Here is a 26,085-nt window from a genome sequence, read left to right on the forward strand (position 1 = left end):
AACTTCATAGAAATAAAACCATACTTTACTGATTCTTCTGTTATTAGATCCACTCACTCTCGTGTTCTTCACTTGTGTGGTGAGACTCACACATGTTGCTGTCCGGAGCAGCAGTTCACGGGCGTACAAACACACCACCGTTTACTTGTCTGCTCCACTATCAATGGCTTATTGGGGTCGTTTCCAGTTTGGGGCTAAAATGAGTAGGGCTGTCATGAGTGTTCCTTGCACGTGTTTTCTACACAAACGCCCAGATTCCTGCTGGGCACATACCCATCCTCACGTCATAGGGCTTGTGGACACTCAACATCCCGCCAATGGGAACAGGTTTCCCAGGTGGCTGGGACGCCCACGAACAGTGGATGAGCGAGCGCTCAGGTGTTTTGCAGCTTTGATGACACTTGCTGTCATCAGCCTTTAAAATGTTTGCCATCAGGATGTGGGTGACTGTGGTGACACCTTGCTGTGGTTTTAATGTTCATTTCTTTGGTCGCTAAAGGGTTAAACCTTCTCAGATGTTAATTGGTCATCTGGGTATCTTCTCTTGTAAGTGCCTCAACTCTCTGCCTGTTTGTCTGTGAGCAGTTGGATGATTTTCTTATTGACTCTTAGGAGCTCTTTATATATTCTGAACATGAATCATTTGTTGGTTCTGTGTATCCCTATCTTCCTACTTATTGATGTCTATCATTTCTCTCAATAACCTTTTATTAGAATTATCTGAGGGTATTTGATGTTTTCTGCTGCTGTTATAAATGTTATAACCTTTTAAGAATAGAATTTTATTTTAAAATAGTCTCAGATTTACATAAAAGTTACAAAAATAGTGCAGACAGTTGCTGTGGTGGTATTATTTTTAAAATTAAAAAAATTTAAATTTCACTGTATAATCGTCTATTGCTGTTATATAAATACATAATTGTATTTTGTACAGTGTCCTTATAGATATCAACTTTGTATACTTACTTACTAATTGTAATAACTTATCTATTGATCTTTCTGGATTTTCCTTGTGTTCAGTTATCTGTGAACAAGACAGTTTTGTTTCTTCCTTTCAAATCCCTAAAACTCTCCCCTTTACTGCACTGCCTTGAACTTCCAGGAAAATAGTAATATAAGTCATGGCAGCAAGATCCTAATCTCTTTGGCACTCTTGGGGAAAACTTGCAATAGTTAACCATTAAGTATGATGTTTGCTCTAGAATTTTCTGGTAGACATTCGTTATCAGATTTAAAATGTCTGCTGTTGCCCTGGCCTGTATGGCTCAGTAAGCTGGAGCACCGTCCCCAACAGCAAAAGGTTGCGGGTTCAATTCCTGGTTAGGGCACATGTGGATGGGTCCTAGTCAGGTCGCTTACCAGAGGCAACTGGTATTTCCTTCCCTCCCTCCCTCCCTCCCTTTCCTTCTCTCTAGATTAATGGGCATGTCCTCAGGTGAGAATTAAAAAAATTCTGCTCTTTTCCATAGCTAAAAACTTTCTTTAAAGATCATAATTGGGTTTTGAGTTTCTTTTCTGGGTGGTGAATTGTATCCGCTAATTTTTCTGCCTATGTTAAAACACTTTCAGTATGCTTTTATCCTTTATTCTTGTTACGTTAATTCTCACATGTTGAACCAACCTTCATTCCTGGGGCAAACCCAACCTCTGGTGATATATTCTCCTGTTGACATATCTCTGCTTTGGGGCTTCTGATGCTTTCAAAGGAATTCTAAAAAATAAAAATAAAAGTAATTTTTCCAGCATTTCAAGTTTTCTCAGGGGAAGGTTTGGTGTGAAATAAGCTGGCTGCCTGTGCTGCAGGGGAAACACCGTGCGTGTGTTAGCTTTTGGTGTCTTTGTTGTTTGTGGCGCCCTTTTCACTGTGGATCAATGTTGCAGACGTGTGTGTGTTCTTTAATACTCAGGGTAATACATTCATTTATTTATTAGGATTTGATTTATTCATTTTTAGTGAGAGAGAAAGAGAAGGTGAAAGACACCAATGTGTGGTTGCCTCTCACACGCACCCCCCCTGGCAACCTGGCCTGCAAACCAGGCCCATGCCCTGACTGGGGATCCAACTGGCCACCCCCCGGATTGCAGCCCACGCTCAATCCACTGAGCTACACCAGCCAGGTCAGGATCTACGTCTCTGCTGCAGAGGTTCCCCCTACACCCCAGACTGTGACCCAAGCTGACTTCCCTCTCCAGCAATGCACGTTCCTGGGGTGGAGGCCCCGCCCACACCAGGAATACTGACTACACTGGGCCTTTGACCCCCTTCCCCCAGAGCTATGCACACTTTTCAGGTCACTCACTGGGTTGCTGTTCCAGTCCAACCAGCTGACTCTGGTTCTACCATTGGGGTCATTAACAGCTCAGAGAAGGGGGTGTTTCATGTTGAAGGGTGTTTGTTGGTTTCTGTCCTGAAAGAGCTACATTTAACACCAGTCATTGCAGATGCCACTCTCCACGGTCCCGCCCACTCAGACTCAGAGTCACTGGGCCTGGGCCTGAGGAGGAATGCGGATGGGATATTCAAGTAGAACCTGCAGGCATGTCGTGACTGTTTCTGGTGTTACAATTTTCATCGTCCGTGAGCTCATGGCCGCGGGCAAAAGGTACCGGGAGTCACAGGAGACCACCATCACCCAGCTAGAACTGGCAGGGCGTTTCATTAACAAGGACCAACATGATGCCTCAGTGATAAAGAAGCCGCCAGACACCACCTCAGCATGATCTTACATTAAACCTGGACTTCTGCCCTGGCTGGTGTGGCTCAGTGGATTGATTGGGCATGGGCCTGGTAACCCAAAGGGTTACTGGTTCAATTCCCAGTCAGGGCACACGCCTGGGTTGCAGGCCGGGCCCCCACGTGGGACTTGAGGGCAACAATCACACAATGATGTTTTCTCCCCCTCTCCCTCCCTTCCCCTGTCTGTAAAAATAAGTAAATACAAATCTTAACCCCCCCCTCCACAAAACCCTGGACTTCTTTGGGTCTTTTGTCTTTTTTATTTAAGGTCTTGAGGATGTTTAAATAGAAATAAATTCTGGCTTTATAAACTTTTTCGAAAGATTTTATTTATTTATTTATCTTTAGAGGGGAAGGGAAGGAGAGAAGGAGAGAAACATCAATGTATGGTTGCCTCTCATGGGTCCCCTGCTGTGAACTAATTTGCAACCCAGGCATGTGCCCTGACTAGGAATCGAACCAAGATCCTTTGGTTCTTAGGCCCATGATCAATCCACTGAGCTACACCAGCCAGGAAAAACCTTTCTAAGAAAAGAGCTCAGAAAAGTTCCGGGCCTTTGTAGACAGGCTGCTGTCCACCTTTATTCCTGGTGTGTTTCCTTTTCAAATTTGTATTTATTGATTTTAGAGACGGGGGGGAAAGGGTGAGAGAGACAGAGAGAAGAATTGACCACTTACTGATGCACTGGTTGATTCTTGTATGTGCCCTGACTGGGGACTGAACCCACAACCTGGGCATATCAGGACATTGCTCCAAACACTTAAGCTACCAGGACAGCCCCTGGTGTTTTTCTGGATATAGCTCATTTGTTACTATTTAATACTCTAAACCCAACTGTCGGCCACTCACGATTTAATTTAGCTTGGTGGTTCTCTCTGTTCTGCAGTTGGCTGAATAAATAAGCCCGCCCACCCCACCCCAAAGACCACAACCTGATCCCCCATACCTGTGAACATTACGAAAGTGACTTACAGAGGTGATTAGAGGATCTGGAGGTGGGGAGATTATTCTGGGTTGTCTGGGTGGGCCCCGAATGCAATCACAAGGACCCTCTGTAATCACAGAGGGAGGCATGAAGGTTGATGGATGAAGTAGATGTGAGGGCCAGCAAGAGGCTGCAGTGATCCAGGCCGGGCTGTGAGCCCAGGTGGGCGGGGGCTACAGGTCTGGGAAAGACAAGGGGGTGGGTTCCCCCTGGAGACGCCAGAAGGAGTCAGCCCTGCCCATGCCTTGGCTGCAGTCCAGGAGACTGATTTGGGATTTCTGGTCCCCAGGTCTGTGAGAAAATAGGCTTGTCTTGTTTTTAAGTACCGACTTTGTGGCAACTTATTACAGAGGTGACAGGGAATTAATACAGCCCTCCACTTGCATAACCAGGGAAGAGTTAGCATGCAGCATAGATTTGGAATTTCGTATTGGCCAAGTGAGGGTGGGGCTGAAGGACACACAACCTGCCCTACAAAAGTGAACCAGGGATGGAGTACGGGAGAGGGACATAAGCAAGACCCTGGCCTGCTCCAAGGAGCAGCCGTGCAGCCAGCAGGAGACAGAAGACCACGTGCAGCCAGCCCCAAGGACGGGTCCTTTGGTGAGTTTGCACAGAGAAGGGGCGTGGGCTGTTGAAGGCAGGCAGAGCTGTACACAGTTTTAGGCATTTGGTTCTTGTTTGCTAATACCTAATCTAATACCAGAGAGGAGAATTTCTACCAGGGATTTGAACTGGGTATTTTTCATGGGGGTTACTGAAAGAAGGGTGGATATGATGAGGTCCCCCAATAAGGCTGGGGAATTTGTTGACACCAGGGAGGTCGATGCGAGAAAGCCTGGGTGTCCCTGCTGAAGTGAGGCCGGATGCGGCTGAATATCCTTCAGGGAAGCTGCTTAATGTGACAACTAGTTATGCTGCTGCTCCCCTTTCAGGGATGTAACTAAAAGTCAGAAAGGGAATAAAAATTCTGAGTAGTGAAAAAGGATGTTTATGCTTCTGTGTACGTACTTGGGTTTTATTTATTTGTTTAAAATGTTGCACTTATTAAACTTATTGGGGTCACTTTGGTCTTAATGTTGTACCGATTTCCGGTGTACGGTTCTACAGCACTGTGTCTGTAGAGTGCCCTGCACGCTCGTCTCCCAGAGTCCAGTCCCATCCAGGGGCGTGGGTTGGACCCCCTGCATCCTCCCCCACCCCCTCCCCTCTGCCAACAATCACACTGCTGTCTGTGACTGTGAGTGAGCTTGTTTTGTTAGTGTGCTGCTTTTTGTTTGATAGCCCACACGTGAGTTAAATCACATGGTTCAGGTCCTTCCCCATCTATTTTGTGTAGCATGATACTCTCCAGATCCATCCATGTTGTTGCAAATGGCAACATTCCATCCTGTTTACAGCGAGTCACATCCTACTGTGTGTATATGCAGCACCTCATCCCACCCCCACTGAAGGAGGCTGTGTCCCCGTCTGAGCTACTGTGCATAGTGCCGCAATGAACACAGGGATGTATATATGGATATATTATAATTATATAAACTAATAATTTCTTTGAATTTTTCAGGTATACACTCAGAAAGGGAATTTCTGGGTCATGTGGTAGCTCTATTCTGAATTTTTGGAGACACCTGCATGAAGTTTCCACAGGGGTTGTACCAATTTACATCCCACTAGCACAGGATGAGCGCTTCCTTTTCTCCACATCCTTTACAACCTTTGTAATTTCGGAGGAGATTCATTTATTGATGAGAGGGATCTGTTTATCGTTGCACCCATCCACACACTCACGAAATGTGGGTTCGATTCCCGGTCAGGGCGCACACCTGGGTGTGGGCTTGACCCTGGGTCAGGGCGCATATGCAAGGCCACTGGGTGATGTTTCTCTCCCACTTCAGTGCTTTTTTCTCTCTCCCTCTCTGCCGCTGAAATCAACGAACATGTCCTTGGGTGAGGATTAAAAAAATTCAATAAAGGGAAACATAATAAATTACACCAAAGTAAAATTTGTCTTTTGAAAAAATTATTTATATTTTACAAAAAGGGGACAGGAGGGAAAAAGACAGGGAGGGAGACATCAATGTGTGGTTGCCTCTCGCACGCCCCCAACCAGGGATCTGGCCCACAACCCAGGCATGGGCCCTGACTGGGAATCGAACCAGCGACCCTTTGGTTCACAGCCCACACTCAATCCACTGAGCTTCACCAGCTAGGGCTTAAAATTTGCCTTTTAAATGAGAAATTCTATGCTAAATGGCCTGGATTTAATGTTTCTGATGACATCTCTGAAGCTACAGTCTTATTAAACGCCTTTACCCAATTTAACTTTTGTTATAATTAAGCATTTAATACTCTGTTCTGGAATGGAGTTGTAATTTCCTGCTTCTGTCTTTTAATCATCTAACTCACGGATCTGCAATCTTTTTTGTTTGTTTCAAGTAGACAAGTTTGTTAAATGTTTCCTGTAATGCAGGTCTTGTGGTGGTAAATGCCCTCAGCTGTGTGTGTCTGGAAACACGTTTATTTTCCCTTCACATCTAAAAAATAACTTCATTGGGTATATTATTCTTGACTGATGATTTCTCTCTTTTCACATGTTTGAGTATTTGATTCCACTCTCTCTCAGCTTGTATTCTGCTGAAAACTCTGCTGAGTACCTAATAGAGTTTTCTTTGTAGGATACAGTCATTTTCCCTGTGGGTGCCTTGAGAATTCTTTGTCTTTAACTTTTGTCAGCTTTCATATAATGTGTCTCGAAGAAGGTCTTTTTGCATTGAGATAATTAGTTGTTCTGTTGATGCGGACACTGGCCTGCAGTGTCCGTGCCATTGTGGATGAGACGAGATAAATTCACAGACTATCGAGTCCTGTGAAGGAAGAGAGACAGCACTGCCACTGTCTCAAGGGGAGAGCACCCCGACCCTTGCCTTGACCGGCTTTTATTGGCTTTCTAGTAGCATACATCAAAGAAGGTTTTCACTCATTATGCTTAGGTTTGCTTTAGGTAATTACCGTTCACAGATAGAAACAGAAAGAATGTTATTGATAACTTCTTAGAGATTAACAAGGAAAAAATGTTGCAAATGCAAGGGAACCATAAGAGTAATTGGTCTTGTTACACTCCAGTCCTTGGGAGAGTTATCACAGACTTCAGGAAGTCACTTTAAAGATATGCAATAGGCATTTGTTGCCTCAACTCAGGGTGAGAAAGTTTTAGCAAGAGCAAGTCTCGAAGCAGCCTAGGTACAAGAAGGCCTGGTTTCCCATGAAAGAACCGATCTGTAGCTTTGGCTCTTGCGTGCCACAATGCGCCTATTCAGCTTTTCAATAGGGCTGAGGTACAGTTGCCATTGCCAGGCAGAAGCTAGCTAATATCCCCCTCCTACAATACTATTTGTACGAAAAAAAAAATGATCAGTTGGGGGGCATTTCGTGGGGTGAGAACACCCATATATATTTGCAGGCCCTGTGGGCATCGATATATTACAATGCAAGATAATAATTAACCTTCAAGTTAGTTTTATCTTTGTTAAGTCCTGACTGGCGGTGGGCATTAGTAATTTGGATATAATGTATAGACCTAGCAGAACATTGCCTTAAAAACTGAGGAAGCTAGCTAATTTCCCCCTCCCACAATATCAGTTGTAAGAAATAAAAAAGATATCATTTGGGGGCATTTCATGGGGTGAGAACAGCCTTATACAGTCGCAGGCCCTGTGGGCATCGATATATTACAATGCAAGATAATAATTAACCTTTTTTCTACAGGCCTCAGTCATTAAGGAAAGCTTAATTACATTCAGCTTTACCTTTGTTAAAAAAGTAGGGAAGCCCTGGCTGGTGTAGCTCAGTGGATTGAGCACGGGCCTGCGAACCAGACAATCGCGGTTTGATTCCCAGTCAGGGCACATGCCTGGGTTGCAGACCAGTTCCCTGCAGGCCAGTTCCCAGCAGGGGACAAACGAAAGGCAACCATACATTGATGTTTCTCTCCCTCTCTCCTTCCAAAGATAAATAAATAAAATATTAAAAAAAAAAAAGCAGGGAAGAGTGTGATATGTTCTGGAAGTTTTAATCAAAAGGGACTGCATGTCTGGCTGCTTATATCAAATTGAGCCTTTAACTATCTGGAAAAATCGTTTGTGTGGAGTGACTCGTTCTCCATGACCCCAGAGCAGAAACCCCTGGATAAAACAGAATGATGTCCTGTCTGTTTTCTTTGTAGCCAAAATGTCCATGTCCTTCTGTAGCCAGATTCATCCTTCTATGCCGTCCTGTACAAGCCTGAGCATCGGCTCACCTGGGCTGATGGTGCCTCGATACTCACCTGGGATGGTAAGTCCTCCCTGCTCACCTGGACTGACACGTCTCCCTGCCTACCTGGGCTGGTCACCCCTCCCTGCTCACCTGGGCTGTTCACCCCACCTGCTCACCTGGGCTGGTCACCCCTCCCTGCTCACCTGGGCTGTTCACCCCCCTGCCCCCTCTCACTTGGCCTGGCAGTACTTCCCTGTTTATCTTGGCTGAGAGCACTTCCCTGTTCTCCTGACCACAGCACCCCGCCCTGGTCTTCTCTTTGCCTCAACTGGCCTTCCTCGGGGAGCTGTGGTGGCGCCAAGGAAGAACAGAAGCTCCTTTCTCATTCAGGACGTTATGTGGTGATGAAAGTGACATGCCTGTCACCCCGTCTCACAGAGAGCCCCTCACACTAGGCCTAGAAGAAAACAGGCCTTTAAACTAAGATGCAGCCTTGACAGGCTAGAGGTGTGGTCAGCCGCGGGCAGGAACAAATGTGACGTGGCACACTAAAAAACACGAGACAAAAACCCCAAACCGAAACGAACAACGTGCTTCACTTTCAACCTGGAAACACATGTTCAAAGCTAATGGGAAATTTTAGGGTCGAAGAAGAGGGTGAGTTAGAAAGTGGGCAACCAAAGGGACCTGACCTGACCCTGTGGGTTATGTCACTGGAGAATGTTACCCACGGGAGGGGAGACCCTCTCTCTCTAGCCACATTTCCTCATTCAAGATGGGTCTTATGCTTTCTGGGCCTGGCCAGTCTGATGGCTTCATTAACTTAATGACTCACCCTCACCACCTACCCATAACCAACATCTGCCAGTTCCAGAGACTCCAGCCAGCTCAGGCTCTGCCTGAGCCAAGGACACGGAGAACCCTCAGCACAGCCTCAGGCCGGTGCACGGATGTGCTGCACTGGGGCTCCCTGGTGGGGCTGCCAAAACCTCAGGGTCACAGAGGGACCCGTGCACTTACTGTGAGGACCTAGTGGGACAATGACGGCACCGGGACTCCCTGGGTTTCCCAGACCATGACTGCAGGACAGCAGTGTGACCTGGGGAACGCAGGCAGAGAGCCGCTGGACGTGGGACAGGCTCCATCTCCCCAGCACGGGCACGCAGGGGTCCTGCCCCTGGAGCCCCCTCTGAGCATCTCTTCCTGCATCCGCTCACTGCCGCGGCCCCTCCTTCCTCTGCTCTGTGCAGCCTGGCCCGCCCGTGGTCCCTGACTCGGAGCTCATCGTCACTCCAGCCTCCTTCCACCTTGGAAGGTGTGAACCACTCGGCTTCTACCACGTCCTGACCTTGCAGGCCCAGCTCCCTAATTCTGTCCCTGGGACCCCCACCAAATTCAGATGGCTCAATTTGTGTTTCCTGCCAGCTGGATGTCATTGGTCCGTGGCCTGCCTAAAGGTCACGGCCCATCCTTGCCATTCTGGGCAGAGGCGGGACACTCATGGGATCTCCAGGGCGGCCCTTCCCCAGGGCCAGGCCCAGCAGGCAGGGTGTGGCTCTGGCGAAGGTGGCAGAGTGGGTTTCTAAAGACGGAAAATGGGGAAAAGCGCTCCATGAGTTGGAGGGGTTCTTCATTTTTGCCTCTGGTTCCCTCACTACCAGGCTGGGTGACAATGATAAGTCACATCCCCTCTCCACAGAGTGAGGGTCCAAAGGGAGGGAAGTGCCATTTGCCACATCGCCGCTCTGAGTACCACACACAGCTGTTGTCACTCCCCAGGAGGGAGGCGCCTCAACACACCCTGTTAAAGATGGGAAATCGGAGCACACGGTGGTTGATAACCGGCCAGAAGTCACACAGCTAGTAAGTGGCAGAGCAGGGGTCTCGACATGGTCGGTCTGGCTTGGGAGTCCGTGCCCTGCACCGTGTTGAATTCATGGCCGCGTTACCACGCCAGCGTCCCTCAGACTCCAGGACATCAGTGCGGCCGGACTGGGCTCTGCTCTCCTGAGTGGGACAGCCCTTCGCATCTGGCCAGGGCGGCACGCACCCCACAGGGACCCTGCAGGCTGCTGCCCTTTGCCTGTGCCCTCTCTGAAGGTCATGTGAAATGCTGGCCTGTCAGCAGGTGTCAACTCAAAAGCTTCTCCCTCAGCTACGTGCAAGGACTGTTGACCCAAGTGGCACAGGAGGATTAGACGATGCACTGATGTGACATGTTTGTTTGGTTGGGGCACAGTGGAGCTCACTGCTGTGGGGACACGGGTGCTTCACGGGGAACATGGGCGCACACGCCAGTTCCATGGCCTGGATGCACTTCCTGGGCCCTGGCTCCTGAGCTGAGGAGCCACCTGAGGTGGCTCCTGAGGTGACAATTGCTGAGACAGACAGAAAATCCCAGGTGGGATCTGGCAAGTGTTCTCTGGCCCTGGCGATGCCCCCCGCGAGCCCTCAGGGCATGGCTCTCTGGAACATGGGTGCGGGGTGTGTCCCTGTGCCATGGGGGCCTCCCACCCACATCTGTGCCTGGGGCCTTTCCTCTCCCGGGGACTCCCCATCCACAAACGCTGCCCTGTGTGGTCCGTAAGATGAGTTTTCATAAGACAGGGCATGGAGCAGCCAAACCAATGGGCTCACTAGACTTGGTAATGACCTCACCAAGGAGGTCAGGAGGTGGTCAGGCCCGTGCCCACCACCTGGCCATATAAGCAGAGTCGGCAGGGCCACTGGGGGAGGTGTTATTGTTCCCGACGCTGCAGCAGAGCGGGGATCAACCTGCCAAACTTAGTAAATTGCGGTTTACAGTTCGTTCCTGGGCTTCTAAAGACACATCTCCCTGAATCGGTCCCGATTCCGGAGTTGCAGCCATGATGACTTGGGCAACACTGATGCCTCTGCTCCTCGTGGGAGCCCTGGCCCAGGATGGGTCCGACTGGACGTACTCAGGTAAGGCCCCCCCCAGGGGCTGCAGGGAACCCTTCTGAGGGCCACGGCAAGTGAGGCTGACCACGCACAACTGCGTGCCGTCCCTGGGCAGGGTCTGCCCGTGGCTGGCTCCACATCTCGGGTGTGCAGACGCCACACAGAACCCAAACCTCAATTAAGGAAGAGAGGACCTAGCTGTGCCCAGATCCCTGACTCACCTGCAGCTCTTCTGCCCACGGAGCGGGCATGGGGGCCGCTCACGGCTCCTGACTGCCAGTCACTTGCTCTCTCGGGCTCTGAGTGGAGAATAAAGACCACTCACTGCCCACGGTCTCGCAGAGGGTGTGCAGGGTTTGTGGGAGTTTTACTCTCGGCAGTCTCGTGACCTGTGGTTCACCCAGAATATCATGAAAGGCCAGGAACCCGGGCCTTTTAGGTAGAGTCCAGCTGCCCTTCCTCGGGGGCCATGATCCTGGTGACCCTTGAACCCACACCTCACTGAAACCCAACTTTTACATGTAACATCGAAGCCCCTGGCATTACCCCAGGTGTAAGCCAAAAGTAGGAAGACCACCCCGTCTGTGGGGTCCGGCCATGGCCTCCTCCCTCCACGGGACAGTGTAGAGCACCTGCCTCCCCGCCCCCCTTCTCCTCTGAGCAAACCCAACCTGCAGAGGAAGAAGGTCCCACTCTCTGCACAGCACCCCCACCACCTACCTGGACACATGGTGAAGTGCATTCAGGGAGAGGTATGTCCTGTTAGGTCAAGGGTAACAGGATAGGGGCATTGCAGGCAAGCTCAGGAAGTCCAGCTTCTCGGGAAGGACAGCCAGCGCCGACAGAGGGCTCTGCTCTGGAGTGGAGGAATCCCATAGGAGGCCGCTGGCCCAGTGCGCTGGAACGAGGCTGAAGAAGGGAGAGCAGTCGGACAGGGCAGGTCTCATCCTCCCGGGCTCGGCCCAGCCTCTGGGACTGTGGGCCTTCTGGAAAGTCACCGAGGGCCTGGGAGAACTTGGGGCAGCTCCTGCAGTGCCCTTGGGGAATACTTGACACCCAACCATGCCCCCAACTCTGGCAAAGCCTTTTGATCTTGACTGTGCTCAAGAACTTAGGCCTTGAACCTAGCATCTGCCTCTAGGAAAGAGTTGTTTAAAAACAGGTTTCTTTATTAGAGAAGAGCAGAACTGACTTTTCTATGGCAAAACCAAGCCACCCCAAGCGGCCCCAATAAAAACACGTCTTCCTTAACACAAGCTGAGCCCTTACCACCCAGCTGCACCCCAGGGGGAGGCACAGCCTGGGTCCCGGTTGCCAGGGGCTGAGACCAGGCCCTGCAGTAGTTTGCACGCTACCCCTCCCCCACTGTGCTTAGTAAGAAAGATACATTTCCTTGCTTTGATATTTTTTACACTCATCATTTGCTCATGTGGGAACCCGGCTTCCTCTCTTCCCTGAATCCATAGGTGTAGGCGCCCAGGGGTCTTTCCTGGGAACCAATTGAAAGGGGCTGGAGCAAGGAAATAGCTGGGGTGTCCTGCTGTGCCTGCCACCCCTGCCGTTATTGGGGGGCAGGGTGTCACTGCTGGGGCCTGGGAAGGAAACTGTGCCCTTGAAAGCAGCACAGTGATGCTGAGTCCAAAGAACCCCTGGTACCTCTGTCAGCTGACAACCTCCCAAAGTGGAGAATCGTCCAGACCGAAGCTCTGTGGTCAGGACTTGGATGGTTTCCGAAACACTCAGTCGTGTTCTCAGGGCAGGGGTTGCAACTTCAGAGCCAGGAGCCAGCACCCACGCTGCAGACACCAGAGCAAGTGCAGCTGACTTAGATGCCCCTCCCACCTCCCTCTGAGGCCCTGCTTCTGCTTCCTAGAAGGCAGACCTCTGGCCTTGACCTTGGTATCCTGCCTGGCCCCTGAGGGAGGGCCCCTGAGTCCCAGTCTCTGGCCTGAGCCCTGAGGGAGGCACCCCGAGATGGATTCAACCAGGCATCACCCCGAGCTGTGACATCCTGTGCTCTCTTGTCTCAGGGGGGCCACTGGATCAGGACCACTGGCCCAGGGAGTACCCTTCCTGCGGGGGGGAGAGACAGTCGCCCGTCAACCTGCAGACTAAGAAGGTGCAGTACAACCCCTCCCTGAAGGCTCTGAACCTGACCGGCTATGACGCCCAGGGGCTTGACTTCCCCATAATGAACAACGGCCACACAGGTAAGGAGTGGGTTGTCAGCCCGGGGTCCTGTGTGCAGGCTGGGGGCTCGAGGGCTGACCAGGGTTAAGGGCCTGAGAGGAGGAGGCTCTTGTGAAGCCGTGCAGCCTCTGTGCTTGGACTCAGTCCCCCGCTGGTTCCTTCAGTCCCCAGTAGCCTCTGCTGAACTCACCCTGACCCAGCCGGAGGCAAATTCAGGTGACGTGGCCGTGCTGCGGAGGCCACACGGCCGCTGGTGTCCCCGTGTACTCCGGTCCGTGACCCCCTCTGATTTTCTGTTTCCTCTGCTGAGTCTGATTGGCTCCAACTGCCCAGCAGGTGGGCCAGTGTTTCTCTGCCGGTTCAAGGCAGCTCTTGTCTTCTGTTCCCTCTGAGAAAGGGGGTGAAGGGCAGACAGGAAAAGCCGGGTCCCCACTTCTGAGAGCGGGACGGGACGGCTGTCAGATCCGTGCTTTATGTTCGCAGGACACTGTGGGGGCCAGAACCCGCCTCCTCTGGGCTTCCCACAGCACCCACAGCACATCGAACAGAAAACACGCGCAGTCCACGTTCCTCATATTTTTAAATGCATTTTGAGAGATGATTATAATTTAGCCTTTGAGATTATCTGGCTACTCTTTACAACTGGCTACACTTTTGTAGACGGCTCCATGACACTCAGGAATTCTACTGAGGAACAAAATGCAGTCTAAAAATTTTCAAGTCTAATGGCATTTTGATGAATACCAAGTTTAAAAGTAAGGTTGACATGATATAAATAAGCATTTATTAATTTTGGTTTTGCAGGGTTTAGTATTTTGAAACCCAAGATATTAGTAGTTATTTCTAAATAAAATACATTAGTTTATAGTTATTATAAATAACTATAGTTATTTATAGTTACTGTAAATATATATTTTAATAGACTTTATTTTTACTTTTTAAACATTTTATTTACTTTTAGAGAAAGGGGAAGAGAGGTAGAGAGAGAAAGAGAGAAACACCAATCTGCTGCCTCTCAAACACGCCTGACCGGGTTCTGAACCTGCAACCTAGGCGTGAGCCCGGACTGGAAACCAAACCTCCACCTTTCACTTCACAGGACAAAGCCCAACCACTGAGGCACACTGGTCAGGACAGTGGACTTGAGTTTTCAGAGTAGTTTCAGGTTCAGAGGGAAATTGAGCAGAAAGTACGGCCGTCTCTCAACCACTCCCCGCACGCACAGCTTTTCCCGTGGTGAACGGGGCTCACGGAAAGGTGCTTCTCTTCTGAACCAAGGCTGAGCCTCCGCTGACACAGGACAACCACCCAGCATCCACGCTGTCCCTCAGGGCTCACTCGGGTGCTGCACAGTCTATGGATTCCGTGGGTTGGACACATCTGTGATGACATGTGTTCCTCCCTGTCACGTCAGACAGTACTGTCACTGCCCCAGGCATTCTCTGTGCCCTGCTGAGTCATCTGTCCTTCCAGTCCCGTCCCTGGCAACCACTGATCTTTCAGCTGCCTCCCATGACTGACCTTTTCATGAATGTCAGGGAGCTGGAATCGCACAGTATGTAGCTCTTCAAACTGGCTTCTGTCGTTTAGCAACACGCATGCAAGGCTTCTCCCTGCCTCTTCACAGCGTGACAGCGCATTTCTTCTGAGTGTGAAATAGTGCTCCGCTGTCTGGATGCTCCACAGCTCAGTCATTCGTCAGCGACGCAGGGACAACTTGGTTGTTTCCAGGTTCCGGCAATGTTGAATGAAGCTGCTAGAAACATCGAGTGCAGGATTTTGTGTGGACGGAAGCTTTCCGCTCCTTTGGGTGAACAGCAGGCAGTGTGACGCTGGGTCACATGGTGAAAGTAGGTTTAGTTTTGTGTGAAACTGAGAAACTCTCCCAAAGCGGCTGCACCTCCTTGAGCTCCCTCCAGCAGCGAGTGCGATTCCTGCCGCTCCCCGTGCTCCCTGCATTGGGGGTCGTCAGAGTTCCGATTTGGCCCTTCTGACAGGTGTGCTGTGGTGTCTCGTGTTGTTGCAATTTGTATTTCCCTGGTGACGTGTGATGTGTGAAGCATCGTTTCGTATGCTTCCTGCCATCTGTGCATTTATTTCGTGAGGTGTCCAGTAAGATCTCTGGCCCAGCTTCTCATCAGGCCGTTTGCTTTCTCAGTGTTGAGCTGTAAGAGCTCGTTCCACATTCTGCACAGCAGCCCTTCACTGGGTGTGTGGTTTGCGGATATTCTCTCCCAGCCGTGGCTTGTCTTCTCATTGTTTCCATACTGTCTTCTGCAGAACCGAGTGTTAAATTTTAATGAGGTTGAGCTGATCAACGATTTCTTTCATCAGTCAAGTTAGGGTACATGTGGTATTTAAGAAGTCATCACCATACACGTGGCCATCTAGGTTTTCTCTGACGTCCTCTTCTAGGCATTGTATCGTCTGCATTCTACACTCAGGTCTGTGATGCCTCGGGAGCTCATCTGGGTGAAGGATGTGAGGCCTGTGTCCGGATTCATTCTTTTTCATCTGGGTGTCCAGTGTTCGACCACCATTTGTTGAAGAATCTATCTCTGCCCCACTGTGTTGCCTTTGCCCCTTGGTTAAAGATCAGTTGGCTGTATCTCCGTGGGTCTGTTTCTGGGCTTTCTGTTCGGTCCCACTGATGTGTCTGTCTGTTCTTTGGACGGCTCCACACAGTCCTGAGTGTGTGGCCTCATCGTAGGTCTGGAAGCCAGGGAGTGCCAGCGTCCCGACTTTGCTCCTGTTCAGTGTGGAGCTGGCTGTTCTGGGTCTTTTGCCTCTTCATGTGAACTTGGAATCAGTTGGTCAATATCCACAAAATTCCTTGCTGGGGTTTCCAGTGGGATTTCATTGAGTCTATAGATCAAGCTGAGAAGAACTGATATCTTGGCAATATTAGATCTTCTTGTCCAAGAGCATGCAACATCCCTCCATTTATTTAGTCCTTAGATTCCTTTCATCAGATGTTGGTAATTTTCCTCACATAGCTCTAGTATGTACTTTGTTAGATTTCTACCTAAATATTTAATTTTCGGGGGTGCTCATGTAAATGGCATTGCATTTTTCATTTCAAATTCTACTTTATACTTTTATGTGCCCCATTTTTATTATATTAAACACACGTCACTTATATTTCAATAAAAACAAACTGGAAACACACCCGGATGTTGAGGCAAATTGCTACATGAGTTTCTTAAGCTTATTCTCAATTTTCTATTTTCTATTTTGTTGTAAATTAGTGAGAATTGGTGGAGCAGGACTGATTAATAGACATAGTTTGAATTCCCCCAAATGCCTACTCACAGGCTCCAGGAAAGCTCACGAGCCTGAGGCCCTGGGCTTTTAGTGATCAGTGAGGCTGACCACACTGTGCTCTTGAGAGGTGCTGCCGGCCCCTCCGTGTGTGGGCTCCTCGGGGCAGGGACCGTGGCTGGCTGACTGGCCTGCCCCAGCTCCTGGCCCAGAGCCTGAGCAATGGTGCTCACTCTGGGGAGTGAGAGGAATCAAATAGTCCCACAGACCCCTCCCCCTATTCTTGCACCACAGGCAAGTTCCAAAATGGCCAGGAGTAGAGGGTGAAACTCTGGTTTGCACACCCACTGGCCATGGAGTTCCAGGGCCTCTTCCTTCCCTGGGGCCAGCAAGCTGGACCTGCTACTTTGCAGTCCTGCTCCTGCCCTTCCGGGCCAGGGTGGGCAGGTGTGTACCGTGGGAGAGGCACCTGCCCAGCCCTGTGGACTCAGTGCCTGGTGTCCCTGCCGCTCTGGGTGCCAGCCACCCCTCCCATGGGCGTCCTGCTAATGTCCCAGGAGTGAGCAGGTGACCGGGGACGCTGTCTAGACAGCAGGCCCGGCCCACCCACGCCCACCCACACCCCTCATTGTCCCTCGCCTTCCCTCCCAGTGAAGATCAGCCTGCCCCCAACCATGCGCATGACAGTCGCTGATGGCACCGAGTACGTGGCCCTACAGATGCACTTCCACTGGGGTGGCGCGAACTTCGAAATCAGTGGCTCCGCGCACACCATCGACGGGATCAGATACCCAGCAGAGGTACCGGGAAGAGCCCTGCGGGGTCCCCTCTCTTCAAACACTCTTCTTATTAAAACCACCACACAGACTTTGTGGGGCGGTGACCTCATGTCCCCCCAGGCCAAATTTATTTTTCATTCATTCACAACTCCTCACTGATCACTGCTGGTGCGGGGTGCAGGCAGGGACCTGCCCTCACAGAAGTCGCAGTGAGACGGGAGGGCACACCCCCACAGCGGGACAAGCCCCCTCCACCTGCAGAGGGACTCCTACCTGTCGATTTTGCAGGTCCCCTCTCTTACTCACATCTGTCCTTAGGATGATCACAGGTCCACAGGGGCCTCGTGGGGCGAGGGGTCATGTCCACTCCCCAGGGACCTCGGGAGAACCCCAGAGCCTCCTGTGATCACTCTGGACTCTGCCAGCTGGTCCACCTGCAGGGAGGTGTGGTCAGGGACATGCCCTTGAACTGCCGTATTCCCAGACTCCACTCACACTCTTTCTGTTCCTGGAGACCTTTCTAGTCTTGACAGACCTCGTGGCCTAGGCAAGGGAAATAGAGGTCGGAGTTGTGTGTGGGGGGCGCCCTGAGGGTTCTGAGAGAACATGTTTGTTCTCTTCCTTCGCCAAACAGCAGCCAAAGTTCAGAGGAACTGCCCCTGACTTACTTTCTTGCCCCCCACAGATTCATATCGTTCACTACAATTCCAAATACAGCAGCTTCGACGAAGCCAAGAACGCCCCGGACGGCGTGGCCCTGCTGGCAGGTCTGATAGAGGTAGGCTGAGCCTGCGCAGTGGGGGATGGTGCACGGGCGCCCACACAGGCCTTCAGTGTGGGAGCCGAAGGGCCTTCCTTCCTGCCCCTTCTCATCTGTTTCTGAGCTCACGCTCCTTGGCCAACTCTGGAAGGTCCGCCCTTTTCAATCCCACATTCCTCTGTGTTACCACACTCAGGGACCTTGGGCAAGTTGATTTAAGACAGTTGGGGACACAGAAGGGTGGATGGACGTCACCTGGTCTGAGGGGAAGGGGAGCCTGCAATTGGCCAGGCAAAGGAACTCCTCTGTGTTTCTAAGGAAGCCTGGAGGGTGGCAGTTGGCCTGGGGGCTGGTCACTGAATCCAATCCCCCCACACAAGTGTTAAGTTGCATAAGATCGTCCCAAACGACCACACCAGTTCTGGAAATGGACCAAAGGCAAGCAACAAATGCAGGCATTTATCTGTGCAAAATAGCTAGACTTTCAGTGACAACAGTGGTAGTCTGTGGACTTCCCGCCACAGGCTGGCACCATGCCCACACCCTGACTCGGCCAGCAGCTTGACCCTGCCTGGGGTAGGGATGGACTGGATTTGGGGGAAGAGCTGAAAACCCATGGTGGGGGTCACTGTCAGTAAAAGTAGCAAACTCGACAGAAAACAGGGAGAACTCCACCTCTGATAGTCTGAGGCTCAGTCCCAGCTGCGGTGAGTGGCAGTGGGAGACCAGTCAGAAATGCATCGAAGAGATTCTGGACAGGAGAGAGCCATGGAGGAACTGTGAGCTTCCTGAGAGGTGGGAAGTCAACTGGAGAACCAGCTGGACTTGAAGGCGCCTTTGAACCCTCACCCAGATCTGTCTGAGGGGGTGCAGGTTCGAGGGGCTCAGGGCAACAGACCTCCTTGGCCACATGGTAAAGAAAGTGGGCAGGAGCAATGCACCTGAGAGCTGAGAGGACCAAGGGTCACTGACAATCGCCAGATGAGTGATTTTTCAGACATCAACCCTCAAAAAGGAAATGAAGAGTGACCTGGCAGTGGGCGGGACTGGGGCAGTCAAGTCCTGCAAAGGTCCCTGGGGACATTTTACAGTGATTTTGGCCCCTCCTTGAGGGTATCCTCTGTCACCACCAAGTTCACTAAAGGCATCAGGGCTTGTCTCCCTGGAGGAGACTGGTAAGCCCAGGCACTTGGTGGCAAAGAACAGCCAGATTGCCCTCGAGGCTGTGCCCAGCCAGGCAGCCCCCTGAGAGATGGGAGGACAGAGAGGCGCCGGCAGGCGCTCCCCCACTTAGGGTCTGCTCTGTGTTTCTCCTGCAGGTCAAGTGGTTTACCAGAAACCCTTATTACAGCAACTTACTTTCCCACCTGAAGAACGTCAAGCGTCCAGGTGAGGAAAGCGGCTGCGGGAGGGAAGAGGAACGAGTGTAAGGTGGGGACAGGGGGCTGGGAAGGGCGGCGCTGCTGCAGAGGCTGGCAGATAAGCCCTGGCAGGGAGGCATGGCCTCCCTGGGTGAAGTGTCTTTTTCCAGCAATTTCTGCTGTGGGCTCAGGCTTCCAACACCTCTGAGAAGCCTGTTCATACATAAACTCTGCCTGTAGGTTCCCACGACTGGAACTTCCAGAGAGCCAGAGTTATCTTAAGGGACTCTCACCCCTGACCCCCAGGGCTATGATGACCCAGGTCCCTAGAGGGAGGTCCTCCTGAGCTTCCAGCTGAGAAGAATCACGGGGTGGGGGCTGGCCTTCCTTCCCTTGGCCTCTGGAAGGCCAGTTCTTGCCAGAGGCATGGCCTTCTCCCAAGGTCAGCCCTTGACCTTGAGCAATAAGCATGTCTGCTTTGAGGCCTTGGTTTGGAGCCTCCCATCTCAGCCACAGGACTTCTGTTCATGCCCCTCCCCCTGCCCCACTCCACTCCAGGTCCCCACGTCTGTGACATGGGAGAAGCCCCTGACCTGGCCCAACACCCTCCGTGTGAACATGACCCTCATACTCAGGGTCTGCTGTCCGGCCCTGTCCCTTCTCTCCTGCATCGCTGATTCCTTACCCTTCAACAGGTCATTCTGCTCAGCACGCAGTTCAGCTCCAGTACCTCCCACCTCACAACACAGGCAAACAGAAGTATCTGGACCCTGCCAGCCCAGGACTGGCTCCTGAACCATTTTCAGCCCCCCTCGAACAGCTGTCTGGCAGGCTGTTCTCTTTCTCACCCACCCTCCCCCGGGCCCCCTACTGAGTTCTCACCCCCTGCAGAGCCTTGCAGGTCCCCCTTGCAGTCAGGTCTCCTGGCCAGTGTCCTTCTCTTAACTGACCTTGACACACAGATCCATTGCACAGGGCTCTCCTTGTGGCCCTGCCCCACCCCCAGCGCTGCTCTTTCTCTGGCTCCCACTCTGGTGCTGGAGGGGGCCCAGCCCATCTTTCCTCGGACCTCATTCAGGTCTATGGCACGAACTGCCCCCCCTAGGCTGTGGACTCCACACACCTGTAGCTGGTCCCCCAGGCAGTGATGGTATCAGGAGGGCCAACAACAGGACAACACCGAACAAAAAAATGAAAAAAAAACACCCCAACCCCCTCTTTCTGCACAACCCCCCACCCCCCCCCCCCCCCCCCCCCCCCCCCCTCCCCGCCCCTTTTTTGTATTTCCATGCAGACCTAAAAGTCAGCCTAGCCAACACATGACCCTGCACTGCCATCCCCCTCCGGGCCTGCTTCTAAATGCCTTTCTCGTCTCAGCAGAGAATGTCCTCTGTCCCACTGTCCAAGCCCCCGATCCGGGAACTGTCTTGATTGTCCTCTTCTGGTGACTCCCCATGTCCCAACCAAGGCCAGGCCATTGTTCCCACCTCTCTGCCCCCCAGTTCTTCCGGTGGATACCCAAGAAGTAGAGTTGCCGGATTACACAGTAATTCCATGTTTGCTTTTTTAAGGAGCCACCATAATTCCACAGCAGCTGCATGCGGCTCTGGAATTCTTGACTCGCTTAAATATGATAACGTTATGAAGCTAAATCTGTGTGACTGAGCCCTTCAGAAGGTCACGTTTTGAACTCTTTCCAATAACAACAGAAGAGCGATCTCTTGCTTACTCATGGGGTCTGCACTACTAGACTTCCCGGCTTTGGTTAAACAAGGCCTGTTTATATCTGTGTCCAAACTGTGCCCTCTTTGCCCTTAAAATGTGCAAAAGTTCTCAGAGAAAGTGAAGCAAAATTCAACTCAGTTCCATGTTGCCTTGCTAGCCTCATGCTGGGCTTGGACTGCCGTGGACAATGGAGGAAATTCGTAGATGCAGTGATAGGGCGGTGGGGTAGGGGGCGCTGCAGAGGCCTCAGACACCTGCTGCTCTCCTCTCCTACCCCCAGCCTGTGGCTCAGCCTGGCTCCCAATGGGAGTGGCTCCCCAAGGGCGTGGCTCCCAATGGGCGTGGCAAGGGGAGCTCAGGACCACAGGCCTGAACCTGGAGCCCAGACCCCGGTCTGACTCTGATTCTGCTTTTCTAATCTCTATTCGTCCACTTCAAAATGAACCCAAACCCAGGGATTTTGTTACTTCGAGGACACTTGCTCAGGAGCCTCTGGGAGTCACCATCAATTTCTTCCTTTTATCATAAGAGTACCCTTGGCCTCACAATGATGATGACGACAATGACAACTACGCTCACATGTCCTGCCCCGTAAACCTGTGGGCACTTTCTGAACCCGTCCCCCTTCCTCCTCACCTCAGTCCTGCTGACCCTTCCCTGTTGTGGATGAGGAGGGAGCCCTGCACACCTGGCCAGGGCCACTCAGCCAGGAGGAGGTGGCTGAGCAGGTTCCTCCCCAAAGTCTTTGCTCTTCACTCCTTCTGGGAAACAGAAAACTGGGGAAACATTCTCCACTAACCATGTTATTCTATGTTCTTCTACTTAAGTCAGGAGATTTGAATGTGGAGGTGAGCTGAGCTGGCTTCCTGGGGGGCAGCTGCAGTCTCTAACACTTTTTTATCTTTTGCCCCCTCTGAAAGGACAAAGCACAGTTCTGAGTGGCCTTAACATTCGGAACATGCTGCCTCAATACCTCAACCACTACTATACCTACCCGGGCTCATTCCTCACTCCTCCCTGTGAAGACAATGTCCAGTGGTTTGTGCTGGAGGACACGGTCCCGATCTCCAGGACACAGGTAATACATTGCATCTCTTCCTTCAAGCCTCTCCTTCTGACTGTCTGCTTAACCAGAGGCCCCCGTAGTCCCACCTAATTCCAACACCTGGGCACCTAGGGTGCCTTCTATGCACAGGGCTGGGGAAGGCGGGTTCACCTGTGTTGCCATGGTGATCTTATGAGTGCTGTGGCTGAGATGGGCAGGCAGGCAGGCATCTCAGGGTCTGGGGCACCATAGTTGATGCAGCAAAAGCTCGGCGCCAAGTCCGGGCCAGAGCAGGGGGTTGGACAGGGAAGGGGACCAGTTACTGCATGTGCTCTCAGAGGCCCCGGCAGCACATGCTGGCTCACACGCTAACAGAGCTCACACGCTAACCGCGTACGTGGCTTCACGCAGGAAGGACAGCTCGCACTGAGGCCTGTGCCACGCTGGAACTCCCGAGCCTTCCCGGGAGAAGGGCGGTGCCATGTGTCTGTGTCCTCCAGCCCAGCACAGGCACAAAGCATTCATTGAGTTAAAAAGGACCCATGTGCTGAGCTTGCAAAGCAAAGCTCACATTTCCTTCTGGGTGATATTCTTCCTCAGAGAAAAAGATTTCTTTTTCTTAAACTTCTCACTTCCCTGCCCCAGTAGAAGATGGGGAGACCCATAACAAGGGCACCCACACACAAAAAGGCTGCCAACCAGGCCGGAAGTACCCCAGATTCCACCTCCCCAGGCACTTAACACAATGATTGGCTTTAATAGCATCTGAGACACAGATCAAGAAAGAATTAGTAAACTGGAAGACAGAGCTGAGAAAATGATCTCAAATGAAGCACAAAGAGAAACAGAGATAAAAATATGAGAAAGAAGTACAAAAAAACCCCAGAGAATATAGTGGAGAGATCTAACAAATATTTGGTTGAAGGCCAAGGCGAAGAGAGGTAGCATAGAGAAAAGGTACAATTTGAGAAACACTGGCTGACAATCCAGTGCAATCAACTATTTCTGAATAGTTGAAAGACACCAAGTCATATATTCAGTAAGCCTAATAATGAGTCGATGTAAATTAAAAAAACAAACACATTAAGCATACCACGGTGAAACCACAAAAAAAAATCAAAGACAAAGTTTAAAAATCAGCCAGACAGAACTGATGATCTTTTCATGATAATCTGTGAGTTGATTCAACACAGCAACAGTGAGTGTCAGAAAGCAGAAAATCGTATTTTTAAAGCACCAAGAGAAATGAGTAGCAGCTGTAGAATTATACACACAGCAAAAACGCCTTTCAAGAGACATTGACAAAATACAGATACTTATAGAAAAATGAAAATTGAGCTTGCTACATGCTATGTTTCTATTTACTTATTTATCTCCTTTCTACAATTCACAAAATACTCATAAAAAAAAAGATGAAAGGAGATTTTTGGAAGAATAAGTGCATGAATATCCCATACCTGACATTTCTACCCAAGAACCTCCTCTGGTCTTGAGATCTCCCAGCTGCTTTATCCGGGTTACATAAGCCAACATCTGGTGCCATTTCCAACAAAACCTTTTAAATCGTCCAGTGCCTCTTCCTCTCCATAACTCACTTCATGTTGCCAACAGATTTCGAAACTCGAGAACTCCTTACTGGACAACCAGAACAGGGTCATGCAGAATAATTACCGTAGGACCCAGCCCCTGAACAGCAGAGTGGTGGAAGCCAGCTTCATGTGTCAGCCTGATCCTGGTAAGATCACCTCGTTCACGTTTTGCGATTGGTTGACTCCTGGTTTCTTCCCTCTCTGGTGGACCTGTCCCTTCTGGCAACAGAAAGGGGAGGAGGGTCATCCCAGCAGCAGGAGGCTCCTGCCCACCAATCCGCCCAGGGCTTGGCAAAGGGGATGACCCATTTCCCCAGTCCAGGCAGCGATGCTAGTGAGGAGAATGGAGGAGGCAATGAGGGTGGATGACTGACTGTGTCATTCACTGCCCACTGGGGCCTGGCCAGAGACAGGAGGGGAAGCAGGAGGTCCGCAGCACCCAGACACGCCCTCAGAGGTGTAGGCTCCCATTCACGTCATTTAATCCGACTCATGTGATTCCCCAGGCACCTGTATCTGGGTCTGTAGCCCAAGCTCATCTCATCTCCTCCCACACACCCCCTCAAGGCAGGGTTAACCACATTTTCCTGGGGGTCAAGCCCTGGCACCAGGGCTCTGGCTGCAGGAGCAGGCAGTGCAATGTCCTTGGAAATCGCTAACCCACCGGGTGAGGCTCCAACTGTGTTCTTGGCTCACCTCATTTCTGTGGTTTTAAGAACATAAATACTCTGAAATTCTCCCATCTGTTTTTTGGTCTGCTTCTGTGTCTTTGCAATCTATTTCTATTTCCCATTCCACACACCTTTACGGCCTCTAACACGATGGCATTGGTCTCCAATCACTATTTCCTCACCTTGATGCATCTCTTGCACGATTTTTAAATCTCCATGTGTAACCCCCGAAACATAAAGGCCCACTGCACTTTTCTTCCTGTATCCGGCCAGGGTTCACTCATGTGATTCCCCATCACGCTTTTTCCCCCACACGCTTTTCCCTTTGTATCACTTTGCTCCTCCACTGGAAGGCTAAGAAAAAACAATACTGGCTGTAATTATAATGTCCCCATATTGGTGATTACCAGAGGGAAAGGGTGGGGGAGGGGGAAGAGGGTCAAGGGTGGGTAAGTGGCAATAGGAGGAGACTTGACTTGGGGTGATGAATGCACAACACGATATACAGATGAGATAGTATGGAATTGTACCCCTGAAACTAATACAACTGCAGTAACCAGCATCACTCCACTAACTTCCATTTAGACATTTCCCATATTGTACTACATACGATATTAGCAGTTACTAGCCCAAGGGAGCTCAGACTCCATCCGTCTCCTTGTTCTAATCTGCCCGCATCCCCCCAGTTTCCCAAATGAAACCGTGCACCGTCCCTGCAAGAGGCACAGACCCCGTGGTTCCCCAGGTGCCACATCTCTCAGGCTGTCTCCCCGTGGTGATGGCGGGGGTGGCCATCCCTCCAACTCCCCACCCGAAGGAGCTCGGGTGGTCGGGGTCCTGATACCTCTTAGACCGCAGAGCTCCGTGCTGCTGGCTGCCTGAAGGTCCACTGGGGGCCTTCTGAGCCTCACTGTGTGGGAATGTCACTGTCACTCCCAGTGGACAGCAGGAGGGCTCCTCCCCGCCCCCCAGCTGAGGGATCCCAGCCACCCCTCACTGATAACAGAAGGGGGAACTGGGCATCACCCCTCCACCTGCCTGCCCTCAGGCCAGGCTTCCAGCCTCCAGCTGAGCCTGTTGGTGACTCACGTGATGCCTCCCTGTCCTGTGTCTCTTAGTCCTGCAACACAACCCGCCTGTCAGTGAGGAATGACCTGAGGAACCCAGGTCAATTGCAAAATCAACACAAAGGTCAAATGCAGACCTCTTGCCATTTATTTATTGGAAAACACCTGTGTGGCCTGTGGTACCGAAGGGCTACTAAGCACCACCTTGGAAACTAAGGTGCAAGAGTAGAACCACCTGCCACACTGTCACCCCGAGATCTCGGCAGTTTGCAAGCCTCCATTCAGACACAGTGAAGGTGCCTGAAAGCCAATTGGATGGGAACATGGGCATTCTCAGGAGTGGAAGACCCTTCCCTTGAACTCACGTGTGTTGGGGGGAGGTGTCTGGCTGCCCACGCTCTGTTGTCATGAGGAACTCCAGTGTCGTGACTCTTTCTACAAACTCTTCTTTTTATACAACATTTTCTAGGCTCTGAGGTCCAGTGTTCCTCAAGGTAGATCAACCACAACCTCAAGGACTTGAGAAACTATGTGGAAGACAAGAAAGCATAGACAGAGAGCAGCACTGAGCTGGCAGCTCGAGCTGGTGCAGGAAGAGCTGGCCTCCCAGAGTCCACGCCCTGTCCTGGCTCCCGCAGCGACCCCCCGGTGAAATCACACACATTGATCTTCCTAAATCATCAGCCAGCTCTAACTTCCCTGTAGTGTTAGGTGTAATCATGCCTTTAGATGTAATAA

The 26,085-nt window shown here is 51.1% G+C and overlaps 1 protein-coding gene across 1 annotated transcript; it reads left to right on the plus strand.

Moving 5' to 3' along the window:
• The first annotated feature begins 4,097 nt into the window (after positions 1-4,097).
• LOC119064107 (carbonic anhydrase 6-like) lies at positions 4,098-26,085 on the plus strand. Its single transcript, XM_053662547.1, is given in 9 exon segments — positions 4,098-4,326; positions 10,783-10,923; positions 12,930-13,109; positions 17,002-17,150; positions 17,815-17,907; positions 19,209-19,278; positions 21,896-22,053; positions 23,632-23,753; positions 25,803-26,085. Coding segments are annotated over 8 exon segments (948 nt in total). The 5' UTR covers positions 4,098-4,326; positions 10,783-10,844; the 3' UTR covers positions 25,900-26,085.

Source organism: Artibeus jamaicensis, unplaced genomic scaffold, assembly GCF_021234435.1.
Source record: "Artibeus jamaicensis isolate MK-2021 breed Jamaican fruit bat unplaced genomic scaffold, CSHL_Jam_final contig_2527, whole genome shotgun sequence".
In the NCBI taxonomy this organism is placed as follows: domain Eukaryota; kingdom Metazoa; phylum Chordata; class Mammalia; order Chiroptera; family Phyllostomidae; genus Artibeus; species Artibeus jamaicensis.